The 16,749-nt window shown below is 39.7% G+C and overlaps 1 protein-coding gene across 1 annotated transcript in view; it reads right to left on the minus strand.

Annotated features, from left to right (window-relative positions):
- Positions 1 to 9,015: 9,015 nt before the first annotated feature.
- LOC103554192 (zinc finger protein 615-like) overlaps positions 9,016 to 16,749 on the minus strand; it is a 39,997-nt gene continuing 32,263 nt past the window's right edge. The window contains exon 9 of the mRNA XM_070559535.1: positions 9,016 to 10,931. Within this exon, the coding sequence (XP_070415636.1) occupies positions 9,574 to 10,931 (1,358 nt within the window). The 3' untranslated portion in view covers positions 9,016 to 9,573. The remainder of the gene's footprint in view (positions 10,932 to 16,749) is intronic.

Raw genomic sequence — 16,749 nt, forward strand, 5'->3', positions numbered from 1 at the left:
TTGAACAAAATGACATTCTGCATTCTCGTTTGAGTTCTCCTAGACTGTGTTCTTTTTGTGGTTTACTTAGTGCCACGTATTTTTTCACATTTTTATGCTTTTTGTTGGTGATTTTGCTACTTAAAATGGTCTCGAAGCACAGTGCTCAAGTGTTGTCTAGTGTTCTTAAGCGCAAGAAGGCAGTGATGTTGCTTATATGGTATCTGACAAATATTAATGCACAACTGAAACTTCACAATGTTATAAACTATTATGACCACAATTTTAAAAAAAGGAGTAGTGAGATCAGGAATGATCCAAGAGAATGCCCATACTAGGAAGACCTAATCTGGTGAGCAAATAAAATGCTCCAGATGAGGTGGGCAGGTATGGGCTATGACTGAATTGCAATCTAAAGTGGTTAAGAGCACAGACTTTAGGGTCAAACCTTTGTGGATTTGAATCTGAAGTCTGCCACCTTACTGTGTGACCTTGGGTACATCACATAACTTCTGTAAGCCTCACTTTCCTCATTTTAAAATAAAGATAATAATCCTACTCTAATTAAAAAAAAAAAGGCAGTGATGTGCCTTACAGAAAAAACATATGTATTAGACAAGCTTTGTTCAGGCATGAGTTACAGTGCTGTTGGTCATGAGTTCAATGTTAATAAATCAATGGTATATATTAAATAAGGTGTCTTTAAACAGAAACACACATAAAACTATGTTATGCATTGATTGATGAAAATATTGTAACCAGGAGATCCCAGGAACCTAGCCCGTACTTCTCCTAGGAGCAATGGTTCAATACTTTCTAATTCAGTGTTCATAGTGACTTCATGGAATGTAAGTACTGTGAATAACAAGAATGGGTTGTATACAGTAACTAAAATTAGAGACCCAACTGACAAATTAATAGCTGTATAGATACAGCTGAAGAATTCACATACTGGAATAGAGATCTTCAAAAATCCCAAAGAATGCAAAGAGATAGACTATATGAAGCAGCGGGTAAGAAATACAGAAGTGAGTTCTAAAATTTATATGGATGGGGGCCACCCCATGGCCGAGTGGTTAAGTTCATGCACTCCGCTTTGGTAGCCCAGGGTTTTGCCCGGTTCGGATGCTGGGCATGGACATGGCAGCACTCATCAAGCCATGCTGAGGCGGCATCCCACATAGCAGAACCAGAGGGACCTACAACTAGAATATACAACTATGTACTGGGGGACTGTGGAGAGAAGAAGAAGAAAAAAAGAAGATTAGCAACAGATGTTAGCTCAGGTGCCAATCTTCAAAAATATTTTTTTTAATTTATATAGATGTACAAAAGACTTGGAAAAGCCAAGGCAACCTTGAAGAAGAAAAAAAACTGGAAGACATAACCCTACCGGAGTTTACAGACTTACTACGTAAAAACCCACTTTAAGTAAGACAGTGTCATATTATTAGTACAAGGATGGTAAATACAACAATGGAACAAAATACACAGATCCCAGAAAAGGACTCAGTATACATAACCACCTATTTTACAAGATGCCAATATAATTCAGTGGGGAAAAAGGATGGCGTTTTCAACAAACTGTACTAGTTCAATTGGATAACCGGGGGGGAAAGAGGGAGCTTTCACCAGCTGCCTCACATTCAGAAAAGTAAATTCAAAATGAATCATAGGCCTAAATATAAACAGTAAAATATTAAACTTTCTAGGGAGAAAACTTACAAGACTACATTGATTATCAAGGGATATGCAAAGACTTCATAAACAAGATGCAAAAAGCACTAACTAGAAAGGAAAATAGCGACAAACTGGGTTAGTATTGGGCATGACAGATCTTTACAAATTCTCACAACCATGTCCACTTTAAAAACATCATTCTGTGTGTGCTTGTCAGCTATCATACTGATAAGTCTTATGTAATATAAACACAGTCTACCAGTGGTTATAGGTAAAGCTACCACTTTAATTGCTTGAATTAGAACTAGATAAAGGTGTAAAATCAGTGATCAATTCTCACTTTATGAAGCTGGGGGGAAAAACAGTAAATTGAACCTAAAGTAGAGGAAAAAGACTAAAAATGCTATAAGTAAATCAATAGTGAACTGAAAAACAAAAGAGAAAACTGAAAAGATTACTAAAATTGGTAATCCATAGCAAGACTGATTAAGAAAAAAAGAGAGACGACAAATTAAAACGAAGTGATGAAAAATTAATCAACACTACAAATCCTAGTCATTAAAAAGGACAATATGATATCTACTCTTTTTTTTTTTTTTTTTGAGGAAGATTAGCTCTGAGCTAACATCTGCCGCCAATCCTCCTCTTTTTTGCAAAGGAAGACTGGCCCTGAGCTAGCATCCATGCCCATCTTCCTCTGCTTTATATGTGGGATGCCTGCCATAGCACGGCTTGCCAAGTGGAGCCATGTCCGTACCCAGGATCTGAACCAGTGAGCCCCAGGCAGCTGAAGCACAATGTGCGAACTTAACCACTACGCCACCAGGCCGGCCCCCCGCACCTTTATTTTGATTTATTTATTCTTTTAATTTTTTTTAATTGAGGTAACACTGGTTTATAACATTATGTAAATTTCCAGTGTACATAATTATATTTTGATTTCGGTATAGAATCACACCTTTAAAGTGATGAAAGAAAAGCACTGCCAACCCAGAACCCAGAATATCACCAGGGGAAATATTATTTAAAAATAAGTGTGAAATAAAGACATTCTTAAATAAATAAAATCTGAGAGAATTCACTGCCAAAAGACCTGCACAGAAGAAATGTTAAAGCATGTTTCAGCCTAAAGGAAAATGACACTAATGGAAAACTCAGGTCAACAGAAAGAAATGAACAACACTAGAGATGATAAATAATGGGATATTTATAAGACTATGTTTTTATTCTTCTCATTTTCCTTAAGAGACAAATTGTTCAGAACAGAGCTTGGTAAGCCCAGCCTACTGACTATTTTTGTAAATTAAGTTTTATTGGGACATAGCCACAGCCATTTGTTTACATGTCTGTGGATGCTTTCACTATAGAACTGAGCACTAAACAGTTGTGATGGAGACTGCAATTGGCTTGCCAAGCTGAATATATTTACTATCTGGCCCTTTATTGCTTTAGAACAAAATAAATAACACTGTAAAGTGAGCTTATAACAATAAAAACTAAAATGTAGGACAACAATAGCTCAAAGTACAGGGAGTGAACCTAAATGGAATTATACTGCCATAAGGTTATTAAATTTTTTGAAGTGCGAAATGGAATGTGTCAATTAGAAGTGTGAAGGGGGAGGGGCTGGCCCCGTGGCCGAGTGGTTAAGTCCGTGCGCTCCGCTGCAGGCGGCCCAGTGTTTCGTTGGTTCGAATCCTGGGCACGGACATGGCACTGCTCATCAAACCACGCTGAGGCAGCATCCCACATGCTACAACTAGAAGGACCCACAACGAAGAATATACAACTATGTACTAGGGGGCTTTGGGGAGAAAAAGGAAAAAATAAAAAAAAATCTTAAAAAAAAAAAAAGAAGTGTGAAGGGGGAAAGGTAAGGTGTCACGTGTGAAATGAGTAGTGTAAAATGGCACAATATCAATTTAAAGTCAACCTTGATAAATTAAAGATGCCATATGGTTAGCCCTAGAGCAACCACCAAAACAATAATAAAATCAATAATAAATAATAAAAACAAGGGACATTATTCTACCCAGTACAGTCTGACCTTGTGGCACCAAAATTCACGACCACTCCATGTGCAAAACACACTTTTTCATTCCGATTGAGAATGAGACAAAGATGTTCACTCTCATACTAGAGGAGCTCACCAGTGCAATAAAACAAAAATAATAGGGTTAAAGATAAGAAAAGAAGTAATATTGTTATTTGCAGACAACATAATCATGTATAAAGAAAACCCTAGAAAGCCTACAGAAAACTACTCTTTATAAAATTAAAATGATACCAGTTACTATAGCAAAAAAACTCCTAAAATATTCAAGAATAAATCTAATAAAAAACGTGCAAGATTGCTACAACGCAAACTACAATTCATTGCTGAAAAAAAGAATATCCAAATAAAAGGAAAGTTATACCATGTTCATAGACTGAAAGACTGTACACTGTTTAACTGTTCTACCTAAATAGCTTTATTGCAATCACTATCAAAATTACAGAAGGCACTTTTAAAACAAGCTGATTCTCACATTTATATGGACAAGCAAAGGATACACAAAAGCCAAAACAATATTGAAATAGAAAGAAGTTGTTGCAACACTTGATTATCTGATTTCAAGGCTTACTTGAAAACTAGAAGAAGCAAGACAAGTGCAGTACTGATGTAAGGAGAGACACACAGGTAAATGGAAGAGATAAGTGTGTCCAAAACTAGATCCACACTAATATACGCAATTGATCTTTAGATCAAAATGACAAGTGAGTCCACCAGGTAAAATCTTTTTAATGTTGCTGGAACAACAACATATCCATATAGGAAAACAGAAACTGTGATCCCTATCTCACTCCATATACTTAAGTGACAGGAAAAGAATTATTTCCTCTGAGAAGCTGGTCTGATTTCTCCTTATGAACAATACCTATCATATAACTTCTAGTGTTTCTTATGCTATTATTTACATTATAAATCTAAAGATGACCCCTTAAGATTCCTGCTCCTTAAATGTTCAATCAAATATTAATTTAGGTACTGCTGTGAAGGGAGTTTGGAGATGTAATTAAGATTACTAGTCACCTGACTGTAAGAGAGGGAGATTAACCTGAATTATTTGGGTGGGCCCAATGTAATCACATAAGCAGTTAAAAGCACAAGAGGAAGGCAGAAAACTCAATCAGAGTGATGTGTCAGAAAGAGAAGTTGGAGAGATCTGAAGCATGAGGGGAAATCAATCAGTTGCTGGAGGGGTACCACCTGGAAAGCATCAGAAAGCATGTAGGCAGTCTCTAGGAATAAAGATCGACTCTCCCTGACATCCAGTGAAGAAACAGGGATCTCAGGCTCACAGTCGCAAGGAAAGGATTCTACCAACAACCTGCTTAAGCTTGGAAACAGATACTCCCAGAGCCTTCCACTAAGAGCCCCACTGGCCCACACCTTGACTTCAGTCTAATGAAAAGTAGAGCAGAGAAACCAGCCGAGCCAACCCAGACTTCTGACTTAAAGAACTGTGAAATAATAAATTTGCCTTGTTTAAAACTGCTAAAAGCTGTTTGGGCACCAACAGAAAACCAACACATTACTGATACCGGAAACATTAGAAACAATTTGTAATTCAGCTTAATTACACCATACATTGCTACATATTTATTCACCAGCATTCCTTTATATGGACCCGATGGCCTACATTTTCCCATTCAAATGATTTTAAAGTTTATTTTCCCTCAAATTCTGAACTTAGGAAAGTGTACATTTCCATTTAATACTTATTTTTATAATCCTTTGCAGATTCACAAGGATGAAAGGCAAAACGGAGAAACAAACAGAAACCCCCAGGGCCTTGGTCATTTTCTTCTGTTCTTAGTTAACGGCCAGTGATTTTAGGGTCTGGTCTGGTCTGTTGTCCTTTCTGGTTCTGAACATGACAAGAGATCTCTGATCAAGGGTAAAGGAGACATTTCAGAGAGGGGCCTAGCTTTTAGAATTTGGGCAATTACTCAACTCTTCTCTTGTGATGGAGGATGAATTCTTAAAAGCATAAGGCTGGGGTTGGAAAAAGGAGCCCTCAGAGATCAGACTAATCAGCCTACACACCACCTAGGAATTTCTAGTCCTCACTGCCACCGCTAAACATAGATAGAGAAAGCCAGTGGGAATCTGGAGTAACTGCTCCCCTGGACAAGATCAGCACCAGGCAACTTGTGGTGGTGTGCCTGACTCTGGACTTCTCTGAGGTCTGGCAGGTTCTAGTATCTAGAGACCCAAGTTCTAGACTGGAAATCAAGACAAAGTGGGTAGAATCTGTAAATCTTTACAGCAGTGTGGTAGGTTCTAAAGTGTGTAAATCAGATTTCTTTCTGCCTAAATCATCTTCCCATTCACAACGATACTGTTTAAAAGTTGCTCACTTATTCCTCAAGGCACTACATGGCAGACTGTTCTGTAAGCTTTCTGTTCATGGTAACAGGGCTGGGAAGAGGCCAGGACTGGACACCCCATAGGACACACAGGACACACTCAAATTCCCGTCCCAGGCCCCCAACACAGATCCGTCTGGCCCCCTAGAGCAGGAGGAATGAGAGCAAACACATCCCATGCAACGAAGGAGTTCCCTGGAGCCATTTTCCATCTGGGCCACACAGCAGGACAGACCCACCAAGATCCAACCAGGTCCCAGCTGAGCCACTGGATGGGCTTGGAACTGAACCACACAAGGCCAATTCCTTCTCATGCTGCTTACAGAAGCCCCAGCAGCGTTTGGTTGGGGTTCTAGCAGGTACCCTCTTCGACCACCGCTTGCACTCAGGTAGAATTCACTCACGTGGAGAAAAACGGCTGAAGGTAAATGAACTGCGTATCCCAGAAATCCCCGCGGTAGCCACACAGCGAAGATGCACCAGCCCCTAACCAGGAAGATAATGTACCCGAAACTGTCCCTCCCAGAAACTTCAGTGGCCCAGCACAGGTGCCTGTTCCCAGAAAAAGCACAGAAGAACTAGCCACAGGCTGAACTATATTCCTCAAATTCAGTTGTGCTTGGTTCTCCTCATGGGACCTGGTCCTCACTGATAGCGATTGCTTCCTTCTGGCCCCTTCCTGGGAAGCTGAACATCCTGGGAATAGGGGCTCTAGCACCTAGAGTGGGCCTTATTTGCCCTTTTGTTCTTGTGGAGGGAACCCCACGGTAAATTATAAGTTTTATAATCCACCTGGCACAACCTTCCTGAGCATATAGAATATCTATAACAGCTGTTTTTAACATCATTTTCTGCCACTTCTCCAACCTGTGCCACTTCTGGGTCTCTATCGATTTTCTTCACGTTTATAGGTCCTATTTTCCTGCTTCTTTGCATACCTGGTAGGTTTTGATTAGATGCCAGATGTGAATTTTACATTACTGGCTGATGGATTGCTTTCTAATCCTTTACTATTGGGCTTTGTTATAGGAAACAGTTAAATTACTTGGAAACAGTTTGGTCCTTTAGGGGCTTGCATTTATACTTTGTTAGAAGGGTTCAGAGCAGCCTTTAGTCTAGATCCAAAGAGCCACCCACTGAGGCAAGACTCTTCTGAACTTCCACTGTGATTCTCCAAATGTTAGGAGGCATTCCCATTCCAGCCGGTGGAAATAAATTATTCCCAACCTTGGGCAACCTCCAAGGATGGTTCTGCCTGTTCATTTCCAGTGATTCTTTCTGCAGCCTAGGGAGCTTCCTCACATATATGTGCTGATGACAACTTAAAAACTTGTGGGGGAACTCTCTAGAACTCTCTAACTCTCTCTGGGTGCAGATCTCGCCTCTCCTGTAATCTGCCCCACGAATCTGAGCCACCTTGAATTCTCCAAACTCTAAACTCTGTCTCCATTCAGGCAGACTGCTGGGATCTCTTTAGGTTCCTCCTCCCTACACTGCAGAACGGAAACTCCCTCCAAGCAGTAAGCTGGGGCAATCGTAAGGCTCACTTCATTTGTTGCCTTTCTCCCAGAGATAGCTGTCCTGAGCTCCCATCACCCAATATCTTGAAAAGTCCATTCACGTATTCCATTCTCTTTAGTTATTTAAGATGGGAGGGTATACAAATCAAACATTTATTGTTAAGGAAAAGGAGGTTATTGGGATTGGATGTGAAAAACACGGGTCAGTATTTAGGTGCCTCATGGTATATGCAGATATGTTAATTTACACAATTTTAGAATAGATACAAAGATGTTTGGCAGCATTTCCCGCAGCATAAATCTCATGTTCCTTTAGGACATTTAAGAGTTATTTTCCAGTGATGATAATTTGATTTATACATTTCAAGAGCATTCCATGGTATTCATATCTAACAATCACAGCATAAGATTCAGACTATAGAAAAAAATGTTAGTTAGATCATAATTACCATGAATACTTCTCTGGGAACAAACTTTTTCAAATTTATTTAATGGCGAGGTAGGAACTTATTGCAGTGTAAATTCTCTGAAATCTAATGTTTTTTGGTAGGCAGAATAATGGCCTCCTAAAGATGTCCATGTCCTGTTCCCAGAACCTGTAAATATGTTACATTACATGGTAAAGGCGAATTAAGGTAAGAAGATGGAATTTAGTATTTCAGGACCATATAAGTTGTTTCTAGAGTTTTACAGGTTCACAGCGAGGAAATGTGCCTCTGGAATTGTCCACAGGATGGATAGTACCCAGAGCCTCATCAATACTCGATTTAGACGATGAGATTTGGCACTTTAGAGCTGATAAATTTTAGGTGAGATTTTGGACTTTGAGTTAGTGCTGTGATGGGTTGAAACGTTTGGAGATGTTAGGATAGGGTAAATGCATATTGTATGCGGGATGGACATGAATCATTGGGTACCAAAGCGTGGTCTGTAGTAGGCAGAATAATGGCCTCCCAAAGATGTCCACATCCTAATCTCCAGGACCTGTGAATATGTTAGATTATAAGGCAAAGGGGACTCAAAGTAGCAGAGTTAAAGATGCTAATTAGCTGACTTTAAGTGGGGAGATTATCATGGATTATCTGGCTGAGCCCAATAGAATAACAAGGGTCCTTAAACACGGACAAGGGAGGCAGAAGAATCAGTGTTACAGTGATGAAAGAGTTGACCAGCCATTGCTGGCTTTGAGGCTGGAAGGGGGTCATGAGCCACAGAATTTGGGCAGCTTCTAGAAGCTGGAAAAGCAAAGAAACAGATTCTCCCCTAGAGCCTCCAAAATGAAATGCGGCCCTGCCCACACCTTGCTTTTAGCCCAGGAAGATGCATTTTGACTTCAGGCCTCCAGCACTGTAAGATAATAAATTGGTGGTGTTTTGAGACCCAAAATTTGTGGCAATTTGTTAGAGCAGCCATAAGAAACTAATACAGCTGTACAAATTCAATGTATTTGCATGCTTTCATTACATAATGCAATTCCTGGTGTCCAGAAGGTTTCATTTATTAAAGAAGTTTTTCCAAGATTCCCAAGGTGTAAAATTGTGACTCATGAGTTAGTTTGGTGTTAGAATTTCCATCTTTTATTGCTTTCAGGGGTTTCTCTTCTCTATGAGTTCTTCTACATTTTACTAAAAATGTTTTCCACATTCAGTGTCTCTAGAGTTGTCTCTCTTTGCTTCTCTGGCATGTGATGCTGTACAATTTATCATTGAAAACCATCACATTCTTTCCAAAGGTTTTAGTCCTGTGGGAATTCTTTGATACCAACTGTGATATCACCTCCGGGAAAAGGCTTCCCCACAGTAGTTGCATTTCTGCGCAATATGCTTTCACCAATATTTAATAAGTCTAACTTCTCACGGAAGTGTTCTCCACAACCACTGCATCCACAGCATTTCTGTCCTAAGTGAGCTCTGACATTTAACTCGTGGAGGATTCTTGCTAAAGGCTTTTCCACATTTCTGGTTTCAGAGGATTTTTTTTCCTACACAATATCCGTAACATATAAGACATAATTTATTACTGAAGGTGTTGTCACATTCACTGCATTTGCAAGGCTTATTCCCTGTGCAAATTCCTGATTATCTACTGAGGGCTGACTTCTTGGAAATGGCTGTTCCACAATCACTACATTTCTACCCCCTAGGAGCTCACTGAGGTTTAATAAGGTCTGAGTCCCTGAAGAAGACATTTCTACAGGCACTGTGTTCATAGCATTTTGCTCCTGTGCGAGTTCATTCATGTATAAAGATCTACGACTGCCTGAACTAGCTTTCTCCATCTTCAGTGGATTTATAGCTTTCTCTCTTGTATGAGTTTTCTTATGTTTAATGAGAACTGACATGTGGGCAAAGGCTTTGCCACATTCACTGCATGCATATGGTCTCTCTCCTGTATGAGTTCGCTGATGCTGAATGAGCTTTGACTTGCTTCTGAAAGCTTTTTCACACTCACCGCATTCATAAGGTTTCTCTCCCGTATGAATTCTCTGATGCTTGGTCAGGTCTGACTTAAAAAAGAAGGTTCTTCCACATTCACTGCATTCGTAAGGCTTCTCTCCTGTGTGAAGTCTCTGATGTGCAATGAGGTACGCCTTCTGGGAAAAGGCTTTCCCACACACACTGCATCCGTAAAGTTTCTCTCCAGTATGAGATCGCTGATGTCTGTTGAGCCGGCACTTCCGGCTGAAGGCTTTCCCACATTCACTGCATCCATAGGGTTTCTCTCCTGTGTGAGTTCTCTGATGTACCATAAGCTGTGACTTTCTGGAAAAGGCTTTTCCACATTCATTACACTCGTGGGGTTTCTCTCCTGTATGAGTCCTCTGATGTTCGGTGAGCTGAATCTTCCTCATGAATGTTTTCCCACATTCGTCACATCCATGGGGTTTCTCTCCTCTTTCAGTTCTCTGATGTCTAACAAGCTGTGCCTTCCTGGAGAAGGCCTTCCCACACTCACTGCATTCATGTGGTTTCTCTCCTGGATAAGTTTTCTGATGGTCACTGAGCTGTGATTTAGTGCTACTGGGTTTAACACATCCATGGTATTTAATTCCAGTGAGAGTTTTATCACGCTGGATGTAGAGAGACGATTTCCCATATCCATTAAATTCGTCAGAATCCTTTCCTGCATATCTTCTATGCTGGATTACAAAACCTAAATGTGATTTCAAACTTTTACAATGTGAGCCAAACTTATTGTGCCTTTGTGTTAAAGGAACCAGACTTTTGCATACATCAAAATTATTTGCAAGTGCATAACTCTGCTGACATCTTTCCAAAGTTTTAATCTCGTTTTGGTTTTCTGGGTGCCACTGCATATGGTCAATCTCCCATATTTCTTCTAGGAAAAAGAACAATGAAAACATCCATGATAATTTTAGGAGGAAAAAAGGTAAAAAAAAATGCCATGGTTTGAGCTAGCTCTTATAAGATCCCAGTCTAAAAGAAATGTACCCTATGGAAATGTATCCTATGCCCTGTGAAAAAAGAGAATATTATAAAACAGTAAAAGAAAAGACAGCTACTTTAGAAATAATGATGTATAATCTACAATGAATAAATATAACTTGGACTTAATTCCAAATAGGACCTTGCAAAATTGGCAGAAGAGCAGAAACAGAACCACACTGGGATTGGAATAGAACAAAGAAGATGGAGAGGATGGATCCATTCATCCAATAAACATTGAATGGGCTGGTGTTTGTGAATAAATCAAAATATCAGAATGTCAGAATTAGAATATACTACTCATAAAGTGACTAATATATTCTGTCTCCAAGGAGCTGTCATTCTAGTAACAAGAGAGAAAGAGAGAGTGCAAAAGACTGAGAATCAACAGGTAAGCAAAGAAGTAAGAAAATTACAGGATGCAAAAAATGGTGTATGACATGGTGGCAGAGTAGTGGTAGGCCAATCTTAGGTAAGGTAGTCATCTCCAAAAGAAAAGCTGAGCTGGCATCATAGGATAAGAATGAGCAATGTTATGCAAATAACTAGATGAAGAACATTCCAAGAAGAGGGAATGGCCAGTGCAAAAACCTAGAGGCAGAAAAGACTTAGGCATGATCAAGAAATATAAGAGAGTGGTGTATCTGGACCATCCTAAGACTGAGTGAAATAGAAATAGGTAAGTTTGGAAAGGCAGGTAGAATTGAAAACATATAGATCATGTAGAAAGACTTTGTTAGAAATTTGGATTTTATGCTAAGAGCAATGGCAATAAGCCACCAAGCACTTTTTTTCAAAATTTTTATTGAGATTATAATAGTTTACAACCTTGTGAAATTTCAGTTGTACATTATTGTTTGTCAGTTGTGTTGCAGGTGCACCCCTTCACCCTTTGTGCTCACCACCCAGCCCCCTTTCCCCTGGAAGCCACTGATCTGTTCTCTTTGTCCACGTGTTTAACTCCCACATGTGAGTGGAGTTATATAGAGATTGTCTTTCTCTATCTAAGCCACTGAGCATTTTTTGGCAGGAATACACCACTTTCTGAATTGATATTTCTAAAAGTTCACATGACTGTTGTATGGAGAATGAACTGGAGAGATGAAATTGTGAGAGAATACACAGGAGGCTATTCTCAGAGTTCAGGCAAGACCTAACAGAAGCCTCAGCATGAATGAGTACCATGGAGATGGAGAAATGTACAACAACAAAGGACACAGTATAGAGGTGGAAAAGACAAGACCCACTGTCAGAACTAATGTTGGAGGTAGAAAAGGAAAGAATCAAGGACAGCTCCTCGATATGTGGTTTAAGCAACTATGTAGGTGCTGTGTCATTTAATAAGATAAGGAAGGTCTGGGAGACAGGTTTGACATTTGGGGGGAATCAAATGCTCCATTTTGAGACACACATCATGTCTGAGAAGACTAATTCAAGAGAGAATATGAAGTACTCAGTTAGATCTATGAGGTGGAGAGAAGTCTAGACTTAAGATAACAATTTTAAGTCATGAGTATATAATCGTTACTTAAATATTTTGACTGCCTGGGACTAGGTAAGATAATTTAGGAAGAAGAGATAGAGAAAGAGGAAGGCCCAAGACAATAGCTTCATGCACTCGAAGTTTCAGAACTTTGGGAGAGGGATATGCAGAGAATATGATGAGCCCATCCACAGATAAACCATATCTATGCAGATCAAACAAATAAGCACCATGGGTTTGAGTAACAAATGGTTGGAATTGGGAAATCAGAATGTAGGATCCACAGCATCTCATTCCAAGATCACTGGTAAAATATTCAATAATCACCTTGTTACTAAATCTTTTCCTTCTCATTCCAACTGCATACCAAAATTAAACTTTCCCACATCACTAATCACCTACTTAGACTAATACTGTATATAGTCAATACTCCAACTTTCTATGTAGGTATGATACAACCTCACCTGGTCCAATATATCCAGACAGGTATACGTCCATATGGAATTTAAAAATAGGTCCCTGGGCCATCTGCCCATATCCCAGAGAAGAGTTACAGTTGTACTCGTAGGTGGAAATATCACTTTCTCCAATCAGTTTAATCATATGGTAACTGTGTATAGCACTGTTCAATAAAACTTTCTGTAATGATGGAAATGTTCTATATCTGTGTTTTCCAATATGGCAGCCAACAGCCATGTATGGCTATTGGGCACTTGAATGTAGCTAGAGTGACTGCAGAACTGAATTTGTAATTTTACTTAATGTTGATTAACTTCAAATTTAAGTAGCCACAAATGGCCAGTGGCCAGCACACTGGACAGCACAGGTATAGACCATCATACTCTATATTTGCCATTATAGTCTCCTTGATACAGTCATCTCCAAATTTACTTCTTTCAACTAATGCCACAATCTTCCTTAATCTCTGTTCCTACATCATCTCTGGAACCCATCAATTAAGACATTCTGAAGAATCATTCTCCATTCAGGAATAAAACATTCATCTGCCTTATCTTCCATTTATCCTAGACCTCCAAGCTATACCTTCCTATTGTTACAATGCTACTATCCAGCTATCAAGCAAGACTCTCTAGAACTAGCAAAAAAAGGTAAAACAAAACCAAATTCACACTTTCTAAGCCAATAATAAACATAAAATCCAGAATAATCAGCCATTTCCTTTCACATAATCTCCTACAGGCCAATCTGCTCACACTGACCCACATCGCCTTCCTCATTTCCATCTGCAAAGTCTTCTTTTTATATTGTTACTGATGCACAAGGCCTTTCATCATCATTTTTATTCAAAATCCAGATACCTTTAATGCAGAAATTATTTTATCATGCTTCCCCAAAAAAGCACTAATTTGTCTCTGTAACACTATCAAAGCTCAATTTTCTATAATTTTGGAAAACAGTCCCTGTCTGGCCTTCATAACCAAATGCTAAAAATTTTAGACTTTTATGCACTTATGCCAACCCTTTCCAACTGGGACTTCTAAACTTGGAAGGTATTTCTGTCCTCCATTACATCGGACTCTCTCTCAGAGCATATTAGAGTGCTGGTTCTTCAACTACAGGGATCAAAGCAGAAGTGCCTGGCAAGCCTTTCAAACTTCACATACTCAGGTCACTCCCTGGATCTAGTAAATCAGAAACCGAATTTCAAGAGACAAAGCCTGCAGCTTGAACAAGCTCCCACATGGTTTACACACATCTCTGATTAAAAAACAAAATTAAGGGCCAGCCTTGGTGGCCGAGTGGTTAAATTTGGCGTGCTCTGCTTTGGTGACTTGGGTCTGGTTCCTGGGTGCAGACCTAGACCACTTCTCTGTCAGTGGCCATGCTATGGTGGCGACATACATACGAAATAGAAGAAGGCTGGCAACAGATGTTAGCTCAGGGTAAATCTTCCTCAGCAAAAGAAAAAGAAACGAAAACAAAATTAAAACCAAAATGAAACAAAACTAAACCTGCTTTTAAGAAAGATATAAGGAGTGGACTCAAGTGACGGTGTCAGTGAGGGATTATGTAGTCTACACTAAGTAAGGAAGAATCAGATATAGAAGCCTCACACCAATCAATAAAACAATACCAAAAAAATAGATGATCATCATCAGGGAAATGCAAATCAAAACTACACTAACATATCACCTTACACCCGTTAGAATGACAAAAATATCTAAAACTAATAGCAACAAATGTTGGAGAGGTTGCGGAGAAAAAGGAACCCTCATACACTGCTGGTAGGAATGCAAACTGGTGCAGCCACTATGGAAAACAGTATGGAGATTCCTCAAAAAGTTAAAAATAGAACTACCATACGATCCAGCCATCCCAATACTGGGTATTTATCCAAAGAGCTTGAAGTCAGCAATCCCAAAAGTCCTATGCACCCCAATGTTTATTGCAGCACTGTTTACAATAGCCAAGACGTGGAAGCAACCTAAGTGTCCAGCAACAGACGAATGGATAAAGAAGATGTGGTACATATATACAATGGAATACTACTCAGCTGCAAAACAGAACAAAATCATTCCATTTGCAATAACATGGATGGACCTTGAGAGAATTATGTTAAGTAAAATAAGTCAGCGAGAGAAGGACAATCTGTGTATGACTCCATTCATATGAGGAATTTAAAATTATGGAATAAGAACAGTTTTAGTGGATACCAGGGGAAAGGTGGGGTGGGGGGTGGGCACAAAGGGTGAAGTGGTGCACCTACAACATGACTGACAAACATTAACGTACAACTGAAATTTCACAAGATTGTAACCTATCAATAACTCAATAAAAAAAAAATAGATGATCATGACTGAGTTAGTGTGGTGTAGACAGGAAGTCAGGAAAAAGGGTGTTCCAAGTGTGCACTCGAACTTCATGGAAAGAAAAAGAGCTCAGAGTGAAAGAACGCAGTATCGGGATGTAAAAATGCATCACAGTCAAATGCAGAGATGCCAGTCCTCAAATTATCTGACATTATCTCTGACATTCAACAAAACCTATCACTTTCTCCTCCTGGGAATACGTACGTCACTTGTTTCTGGGACATCTTCTGACTCTCCTCCTCTCATAGCTCTGATATTTCTCATTCTATTTGGCTGGGTCTTTTCAATGTCTAAATATATGTAGATCTCTTGTTTTTCCAACCAACTCTCACTCTTCATGTTTTCTCATCAAGTTCCACTGCTTTCCCTACCCACAGAGGAATGCAGCCTAATATCAAAAGGGACTAAGAAAAACACTAAAGAGGTTGGCCAGTGGCATAGTGGTTAAGTTCACGCACTCTGCTTAGGTGGCCTGGGGTTCGCAGGTTCAGATCCCAGACGCAAACCTAACAGCACTTACCAAGCCACACTGTGGTGGCATCCCACATAAAACAGAGGCAGATTGGCACAGATGTTAGCTCAGGGACAATCTTCCTCCAGCAAAAAGAGAAAGATTGGCAACAGAAGTTAGCTCAGGGACAACCTTCCTCACAAAAAAAACAAAAAAAAAAACAAAAAAAAAGGACGAAGAGAAACAGTGAAACCAGCTAAAGTATGTAGCAATTGGGGCAGTGCGAGTTGAAATTATTACAGCCTACTTTGAGGTAGGAATTGAGAGTATGGAATTTCCAAATGGCCTTTTCAAACCAATGACAGTTAATAGGAACAGCAGAGACCTTCAGAAATAATACAGCAGACCAAATAGGGAAGACTCAAGGCAACTCAAAGGTGGCCAGGTGCCACAGCACAGAGCAGGACAGTGGAACATAAATAAAATGCACAGGAGGAAAAGGATCCATCAGGAGGAAAAATAGTCTCAGGTTCTGACACTGAGGCTGAAGGAGAAAGGATTTCACAGGATAATTATCCTGGGTCCAGGCAAAATACAGAATTAAAAGGCAGATTAGACCATAGCTAGGTAAATGTCAACTCAGGAGTATCTGTCAGAGTACAGAGCTTAAATCTTCGGTATATATGATACACTCTAGGGTGGTGAAGACATCACTGAGGGAAAGGAGGAACTGGCTTCACATATAGGAAGTAGGACATCATGGACAGCTGCCTTGGTGACTTGCAACATGCAGGGGCTTGGAGTACAGATTAGGTCAATTTGGGGCTCTCGACAGAGAACAGAGAGCTTAGGCCTTGAGAATGAATTAAAATTTTAATATGAGAATCAAGCAGAAGATTTAAAAAGACAGAACCTGGCAGCTGGGAAAGCAGTGGGTGAAGAAGTA

Source organism: Equus przewalskii, chromosome 9, assembly GCF_037783145.1.
Source record: "Equus przewalskii isolate Varuska chromosome 9, EquPr2, whole genome shotgun sequence".
NCBI lineage: Eukaryota > Metazoa > Chordata > Mammalia > Perissodactyla > Equidae > Equus > Equus przewalskii.